The 9370-nt window shown below is 45.0% G+C and overlaps 1 protein-coding gene across 1 annotated transcript; it reads left to right on the top strand.

The window, feature by feature from the left end:
• The first annotated feature begins 996 nt into the window (after nucleotides 1–996).
• LOC119308497 (leucine-rich repeat protein 1-like) lies at nucleotides 997–5283 on the top strand. The gene is made up of 5 exons (XM_037584630.1): nucleotides 997–1311; nucleotides 4390–4461; nucleotides 4544–4615; nucleotides 4701–4772; nucleotides 4920–5283. The coding sequence occupies exons 1-5, from the start codon at nucleotides 1079–1081 to the stop codon at nucleotides 4954–4956; spliced, it is 486 nt and encodes a 161-aa protein (XP_037440527.1). The 5' UTR covers nucleotides 997–1078; the 3' UTR covers nucleotides 4957–5283.
• Nucleotides 5284–9370: the final 4087 nt, after the last annotated feature.

Here is a 9370-nt window from a genome sequence, read left to right as displayed (position 1 = left end):
ATAGGTCCATACCGTCAATAGAAAAGGTGACCAACTATGCATAGTGACATGCCATATAACGTTAGTCCACAATTTCCATCATAAAATCTGGCCAATATATGATACAGTGTATAAACTTATACAAACACGTCACGAAGGACCCGGCAATATTGGAACTACCAGTTCCAGAACATCAGAGACAAAACTTGACCAACTATGGATAATGACATGTCATTTATTTAACCCACAAATTCTAACAGGCAACCCAGACAAGTCTTCTATGTAAAGAGTTATATGAACGCCTCAGAGAAAACATGGCATTGTCGGAATTGTAGGCTCGAAAATATCAAAGAGAAAAGGTTACCTACTGTGCATGGTAATATCTCCTATAGCTTTAAGAGAAGTGCATGGATAAACCATAAGCATATATCTTTAAGAGAAATGCATTTTCTGAAAAGTGGGTTCATATGCCCATGCGTGCGTAGGACGTGCCCTCTCGTAGCTTCAACCCACATTTACCAGCATGAAACCGCAATGTTTGACATAGATAGAGTTGCATAAAAAAATATCAATGAGGGCAATATTTTTATTATATAGAAACTGAATGTGAGTGAATGAAAAAATATTTGACAAAATTTCTTTTATTACAGTCCCAAGGCATCATACCTTTTGTCCATAAGATAAGAGGATATCTTTAGCATTAAATGAGTGTATAGGTCTAACTCTATCAATGCATGCATCGTATCGTAAAATTATATCTTTGGCATTAAAATGAGCGTATACATATGACTTTATTAATGCATCCCATCGTATCGTAAGACTATATCTTTGGCATTAAACTGAGCGTATACATATAACTCTACCAATGTGCATTAGATGAGCGTGCATCATACCTTAAGGTCATATCTTTAGCACTAATAGCCGGTGGCACGTAGCCCATCGTTCCAGTGCACACCACCATCCTCGCCCCATGCGCCCCCTATTTAAAACCCCTCACACCAGCTGAATCCCATCCATCGAAGCAAAACACCACATACAATCTACCATCGTGCTTACCCATTCCCTCATATCACGACACAACTAGCCTTGCCTTGCACCTATGGCGCCCACAGCGGCCGGATCACTACTGCCCCTGTCGGTCATCGTCCTTGCGACGGTCGCATCAACCGTTCTGCTGGCGCCGGTGGCGGCGAAGGACATTGACGCACTCTTGGCCCTGAAGAGCGGCTTACATGACCCCAACGGCGCATTGAAGAGCTGGGACCCGCAGCTGGTGAACCCTTGCACTTGGTTCTACATCACTTGCGACGACAACAAACGCGTCACCCGCATGTGAGTAGACTTGATACCTCCATTCCCATACGCGAAATTCTGATTCCATCCCTGTGCGTGCCTCCGGTACCCCTCAGTCCAAACAATTGGTGTTCAAGGATTGTCCTAAGTCAAACTTCATTAAGTTTGACCAAGTCTATATAGAAGTATATCGACAACTTTAAAACAAAATTTGTTTCATTAGATTTATGGCGAAATATATTTTCATATTACATATACATATATATAGTAAAGTGTGTATATATAGGCTTAGTTAAACTTTGTAAAGTTTATATAGGCTTAGTTAAACTTTGTAAAGTTTGACTTAGAAAGATTATAAAATCCAATTATTTTGGAATGGAGGAAGTGCTTTGTATCCATAGCCACCCTTGTTCGAACTATTGGCTTTGCCAGTGTGGAACTGGATCAGCAAATCGATTATGATTGTCTTGGGTTTACAAAAAAATTGGAGTCAATCTTGCTGATCTAATGTGTCGTGTTTGGTTTATCAATTTTATTTATTTAATTTTTTGGTTTAACGCACAGTTTTTGCTACTCATTTTTTAGAGGTTTTTGGTACTCGGAGTGGAGCAAATGCCCTTTTCCTCTTTTATTTATTTTTTGGAGGGGAGCAAATCCATGGAGTAAAACGTGGAAGAAACGTACTGCTTGGTCGTTTGAATTTATTTAATTTTAGACTAGCACAAACGCACGTGCATTGCAACGGGAGAAAAAAACACCGCGTGTCCCTAACCCAATGGCTCAAGACCCTCCTTCTCCTCCCACGACCCATCGCCAGACATTATGGCATTAACAAAATCTTTGAAATCCTCCACGCTGCGATTAAATCATATGTTGCGCAAAAACGGAAATGTGAAAGTATTTCGTAAGTGTAAGAAAGGTGTGTGCAATTAACTCACTGAAATATCTTCATGGTTGCGAGTATCTCTTCACGTCTTTATTGGCATTGCATAGTGATGCCCATTAAATATCACATTATACCAGAAATAGTTAATTCCATTTTAGTACAATGTATTTGTTTCACTACAAAGGCAACACAGATTTCCATGAACCAGTGTTCGCTAGGTTTACGAACTGTGTAGCGTAGCACTTTCATGTCTAACGATATTAGGAGCATTGTACAAAAATCCTTAATCCATGGCTAATATAATAGAGAAAAGTATGGAGTTTGTGTCGCATCCAACATGCAATCCGAGTCCAACTTTTTGTAGTTTGGTGACGGGCGAATGAAAACACAAAACCTGCATCGTGCCACTATGTGCCATCTTTTGTATTCAACTCCGACAAACGTCACAAATAAGATTACTCTCTTCTCTAGTAACATTTTGAAATTAAAGTTGTTTCACTAAATGTAAAATACAAATATCTAGATTCTTGTTTGTTTTTACTGAAAAACTTTGTCAAACATGCAAAAGTTGTTAGGTTTTCTTGCTTCTTGCAAGTTAATTTTACTTGTGTCAGGTGTGTAGATCTGGAAACTACGACTCCTGGACATTCAGCATGGATGGTGAGCTATCTCAAAAACAAAGAAAACTGCGACTCCTATGACACGAAGATATAGAAAAAGCTTAATTCAAATATAAAGGAAACATTTAGCCTTTTTGCATAGGGAGAAAAATTGACGTGTACGGAGTATGTATTATTAGACAGAAGCATTGGCCCTTACGTTATAAACCAATCATTGTATGCGAGTATACAATCCGTTCGCATTTGAGAAATCTGTTGTTTTAAAGCAACAATCAAGCACCTATTTTTAACACGGCTCTCTCTTTCATTATAATTCTCAGAAAAATATTGTACATGCTAACATTTTTTATTTTTATTTAGACAACATAATTTGCTCCTTGTTTTGTACTAATCCTGGAGCTATTTGCATTCATGGACGAGGTAAACTACACGCGGGCGGGTAATAATATACGCGCGGGCCCTTTATTTTTCTCTTTTTCTTTTCTATTTTTCTCTGTCAAACTTTAAAATCCCTCCTTTCCTTCTTTATGCATTTTCCTTCCTCGTTACGGGATGGCTGCCCACTTTCCTATTTTTCTCTATCAAACCTGAAATCTCTCCTTTCCTTCTTGATTTTTCGACATTCAATTCCGAATCCCTCCTTTCCTTCTTTATTTTTTGGACATTAAATTCAAATTTAAATCTGAATCCGAAATCCCTCCTTTCCTTCTTTTTTTTCAAGATTCAATTCCGAATCCCTCCTTTCCTTCTTTATTTTTGGACATTAAATTCAAATCTGAAATCCCTCCTTTCCTTCCCCCTACTTTCCTTCTTTATTTTCTGTCTTTCCTTCCTTATTACGGGATGACTTTCCACTTTTACCCAGGTGGCTCGCTGATGTTCAAGCAATTTATCTATGTATATAAATTGGTTGGTTTTCGTGTAAAAAAGCGATGTGGTACTAATACATTATGTGACGAACCAACTCTATGACATAAGTATTACCTAGCTCATCTGGTAGCAGCCCCAAAGATCTCTGGTGAGGTCACGAGTTCAAAAACACCATGGCTACTATTTTTTGTTCGGCCCACACAACCTTTTTCTCGCCTCAACCAGCTGTGTGTGGCCCAGGACGATGTACTAACAAAAAAAATAAGGCCCATGAGAACGGATCAGAATCACACGGCAGAAACTATTAGTACCACCTTGCCCGGATAGTTAAAATCTCAAAAGTATTATTAAGATAGGTGAACGGAAGAAAAAATTGGAGAAACACACCTTGCTTTATTAGTAGGTATAGATATAAATATAGATATAGATATAGATATAGAGATATAGAGGTATAGATATAGATATAGATATAGATTAGAAGATTTAGAAAATAGTTAGGCGTGTAGTTTTAAAAAAATGTTTTTTAGATAAAAAAAAATGAATTTGGGCGAATCTGGTAGGCCTAGTCCAAAACTCGTGGGCCTGAAGACGGTGAACCTGGCCCAGTCGAGGCCTCCTCGAGTGACTGCTTGCTTGGAACACGTCCTTTTTATATTTCTGGACGCATCAATTTTTTTATAGAGTGAGTCCAATTTTTTTTTCTAGAGTACTACTAGTAATGATATTAATTTGTTTTAACAGAGGCATTGCCCGCCTGAACCTGTCCGGACCGCTGGCGCCGGAGCTTGGCCAACTGGACCGCCTAGAATATTTGTGAGCCTCTTCAACCCAGTTTATTTCTGCCTGTGACGATTTACCAATGACACTGTTCACTCTCTTGGCATCTGATCAACAGGCACATTTATGACAACCACTTCACCGGCCCGATCCCAAAGGAACTGGTTGGGCTCTCCAACCTGATAAATGCGTGAGTGGAGCTCTGTATCATGCATTCTTGGCATTCCAATTGTTCTCCGTGCACTTCGCTTCATCCACCGTCGTTTCACTTGCAGGGATTTCTCAAACAACAACTTCTGCGGCCCGATTCCAACCTCTGGACCGTTTAAGCACATACCTCGTCGTAGGTACGTAGTAAGCATGCAGCGCATCCGCTTTCAGTACACTTCCGATAATCAAGTTGTTTGTTGCTAGTATATACTAGTACATGTATTTCTTTCACCACTGCTCGTGGGGCTGACCATGCATGCATCTCCATTGTTGATTTGGTGCAGCTTTGCCAACAACCCGCGCCTGGGCAAGAAGTGCTAGATGGCGCTGGTCGTCTGAGTGAAATAAACTGGCGGTAGCATGCAGCTGGCGAAGCGGGCGGCGTCGGTTCATGGAGTAGCTGGATTCGTGAGCGAGGTTAAGCTGTGTGCGCCCGCGCCAGAGTAGACATGTTGATTAGTTTCTGTTCTGTACAAGCTGTGATCGATGTGGCTGTTGCTGTTCCTGTTCCCCTAATAAAATCGCCAGCTGATGCTCGAGCCTATGGCCCTGTTTGGATCCCAAAGTTCGAGTTAGTTTGGATTAGTTTGGACTCAACTAACCCAAAAATATCCAATGAGAAGGGTTAGTTTGGGTTAGAGGTGCTTATTTGAGTTAGTTTCCCTCGAGATCATTAAAAAAGCATTTTTTTTTCTCCCGCTCTCCCCGCTCTCCCCGCAGTAGATCCCTCCCCACATCCTCGAAGCTTCTCGTCCTCTTCCTCCCTTCCTCTCGCACCGCCCGTGAAGGCGCCTCGCCGTATCCGCGCTCCCATCCACCGGCTGTAAGTAGCCCCGCCCTATCCTCCCGTTCCAACCCCCTCGTCTCCCCAGGGCCCGTCCGCCCGCTGGTAAGCAGTCGCGGCTCCTTGCGCAGCCCGTCCCCGTCGGCCTCGGCCAGCGCGGTTCCTTGCGTAGGGACGGCGGATTCGGTCGGTGGGCTGCGCGATAAGCCAGCGCGGCTCCTTGCCGGGCGCGTCCCCGTCTGCGGCCAGCGCGGCTCCTTGCCGGGAGCGTTCCCGTCTGCGGTCAGCGCAGCTCTCGGCCAGGGCTCGACCAAAGTAGGCAAATGATTGAGAAAGAATATTTATTGTCAATCTAACCATGTCATCCAAACACCTCTTTAGTTAGAGTTAGTTCAGGGTTAGTTCAGGGTTAGAATCTAACTCTAGCCTCTAACCGAGTTAGAGTATCCAAACAGGGCCTATGTATATATATTTGCTTTCTCTCAAGTATTGAAAGCTTTTGCCTTTACTGACAGAAGCAGAGAGGTTGGTAAAGCTTCCTACTCCCTCTTTCCATCTATATAAGAGCATCTCCAACAGCCAGGCTATATAAGCGCTGCGCTGAAAAAGTAGTGCTTTTAGCGCGTGCACTACCGCTCCGGGCGCTCCAGCAGAAGCGCAAAAACCGCGCACGGCATATCTAATTCAGCACGCGGGCGGAAACGTCATCGCGCGCTGGTTATTTGGTGCGCCCGCTCCCGCGCGCTGGACTCTCGAGCGCTCACTCGCAACTCCATCTACCCATCCAGCCGCCGCCGCCCGCGCCACCCCATTTCTTCCGGCGACCGTTCCGGCGCTTCCCCGGTCTCTCCCCGCGCGGACGCGGCTTCCTCCTTTTCCCTCTAGTCAGCGCCGCCCGTCGCGCGGGGCAGTCCTCCGACGAACAGCGCCCGACCGCCCACTGCCGCTTGGCGCCCGCAAGGTGTTCGACAAAAAGCCCGCAAGGTATGTATTGCTTCCAACTTCACATTTTTACATGAATTTTGGTGCATGTTGTTTGTAGCTTTTTATAGCCTAGTTTTGAACATTGTAGATGAATTCGTCATATGACTCTTCCAAAGAAGAATTTGATATGGAAGAAGAGGAGGATCTTGCAATGATCCTAGCTATGCACATCAATAAAAAAACGAAGCACGATGGTTCGGTTATGGGTCGGCAGAAAATTTGGAGGGATAGGATCAATGCCCACAACAGATTGATGATGCACTATTTTGTGGAGAATCCCACATACCCTGAGTCGTACTTTCGTCGAAAGGTTTAGGACGAGCACCGAGTTGTTCAAGCGCATTGCAGAGAAACTAGCAAGCCATGACCGTTTTTTTTCAGTAGAGGAGGAATGCCGCCAGAGAGCTTGGGCATAGCACATTTCAGAAGGTGACAACCACTTTGCGTATGTTGGCATACGGTATCCCCGCTGATCTAGTTGATGACCACTTGCCATGGGTGAGAGCCAAGCCATCATGTGTGTCAAGCGGTTTGCAGTCGGAATTGTGCAAGTGTTTGGCCCGAAGTACTTGAGATCTCCCAATGCTGAAGACCTCACAAGGCTATTTGTGATGAACAAAGCTCGCGGGTTCCCAGGTATGCTTGGCTCAATGATTGCATGCATTGGAGTTGGAAGAATTGTCCAAAGGCATGGCATGGCCAATTCCACGGACAAAAAAATGGTTCCACTATAATCCTTGAAGCGGTGGCCGATCAAGAGACTTGGATTTGGCATGCTTTTTTTGGAATGCCTGGATTTTTGAACGACATCAACATTGTCAACCGGTCATCACTGATGAATAAGATTGCAAATGGTGAACTGCCACCGATGCAGTTTGTTGTTAATGGCCGTACATACAACTATGGCTACTATCTTGCGGATGGCATCTACCCAAAGTGGCAAACATTTGTGAAGCCGTTGAAAAACCCGGAAGGTAAGAAATATCTTGATTTCTACAATGCTCAGGCGGTGGCTAGAAAAGATGTGAAGAGAGCTTTTGGGATTTTCCAAGCCCAATTTGCTATTGTGAGAGGTCCGGCTAGATTTTGGGATCAAAAAATGCTTTGGTACATTATGCACGCTTGTGTGATCATGCACAACATTATCATCGAGAATGAGCGTGACCGAGTTGTAGACTACTCTCACTATGAGCTCTTGGGACATCCCGTGCGAGTGCGGCGGATGGCTGAAAGGGTGGCCCGTTTTGTTGCCTCCTATCATGCCATTCGACGTCCGGCAACGCATAATGATCTTCAGAAGGATCTAATTGAGGAGTGGTGGGCTTGGAATGGTCGTCAAAGAGATCATGATTTGTGGGTTTGATGTTGTATTGTTGAGTGCGGCGATTTGGTGCCCGGGTTGAGATGAGCCCGGGCGTGAACAGTACCCCGATTTAGAATACAAAAAAAGGTTCAAAAATTTCAAATTTTTTTGTGTTGCAAGATGCTCCTGTGCGTGAACCGCGTGCAAAATTTTGTGAAGTTTGGACATTCGAGAAGCTCGTGGCAAAAAAGACAAATTTCAGATGTCTGAGAAACTTTTGAAATGTTGGGGAACGTTGCAGAAAATAAAAAGATTCTACGCTTCACCAAGATCAATCTATGGAGTTGTCTAGAAACGAGAGAGAGGAGTGCATCTACATACCCTTGTAGATCGTGTGCGGAAGCGTTCAAGAGAACGGGGTTGAGGGAGTCGTACACGTCGTGATCCAAATCACCGGAGATCCTAGCGTCGAACGGACGACACCTCCGCGTTCAACACAAGTACGGTTGGGAAGACGTCTCCTCCTTCTTGATCCGGCAAGGGGGAAGGAGAGGTTGATGAAGATCCAGTAGCACGACGGCGTGGTGGTGGATGCAGCAGTGATCACGGCAGGGCTTCGCCAAGCTTCTGCGAGAGGGAGAGGTGATGCGTGGGGAGAGGGAGGCGCCAATGACTTGGGTGAGGCTGCCCTCCTCCCCCATCTTTATATAGGCCCCCTGGGGGGGCGTCGGCCCTAGGAGATGGGATCTCCAAGGGGGGCAGCGGCCAAGGGGGAGGCTTGCCCCCCAAGGCAAGTGGAGGCGCCCCCCACCCCTAGGGTTTCCAACCCTAGGCGCAGGGGGCCCAAGGGGGGATGCACCAGCCCACCAGGGGCTGGTTTCCCTCCCACTTCAGCCCATGGGGCCCTCCGGGATAGGTGGACCCACCCGGTGGACCCCTGGGACCCTTCCGATGATCCCGGTACAATACCGGTGTCCCCCAAAACTTTCCTGATGGCCGAAACTGCACTGCATATGTATAATTCTTCACCTCCAGACCATTCTGGAACTCCTCGTGTCGTCTGGATCTCATCCGGGACTCTGAAAAACTTTTGGGTTACTGCATACTTATATCTCTACAACCCTAGCGTCACCGAACCTTAAGTGTGTAGACCCTACGGGTTCGGGAGACATGCAGACATGACCGAGACGCCTCTCCGGTCAATAACCAACAGCGGGATCTGGATACCCATGTTGGCTCCCACATGCTCCTCGATGATCTCATCGGATGAACCACGATGTCGAGGATTCAATCAATCCCGTATTCAATTCCCTTTGTCAATCGGTACGTTACTTGCCCGAGATTCGATCGTCGGTATCCCAATACCTCGTTTAATCTCGTTACCGGCAAGTCACTTTACTCATACCATAATGCATGATCCTCTTGTTGGAAATATGCCCTAGAGGCAATAATAAAAGGATTATTATTATATATCCTTGTTCGTGATAATTGTCTTTATTCATGCTATAATTGTATTATCCGGAAATCGTAATACACGTGTGAATACATAGACCACAATATGTCCCTAGTGAGCCTCTAGTTGACTAGCTCGTTGATCAACAGATAGTCATGGTTTCCTGACTATGGACATTGGATGTCATTGATAACGGGATCACATCATTAGG

Source organism: Triticum dicoccoides, chromosome 1B, assembly GCF_002162155.2.
Source record: "Triticum dicoccoides isolate Atlit2015 ecotype Zavitan chromosome 1B, WEW_v2.0, whole genome shotgun sequence".
Classification (NCBI taxonomy): Eukaryota; Viridiplantae; Streptophyta; class Magnoliopsida; order Poales; family Poaceae; genus Triticum; species Triticum dicoccoides.
This window is presented reverse-complemented; position numbering and strand designations above follow the sequence as displayed.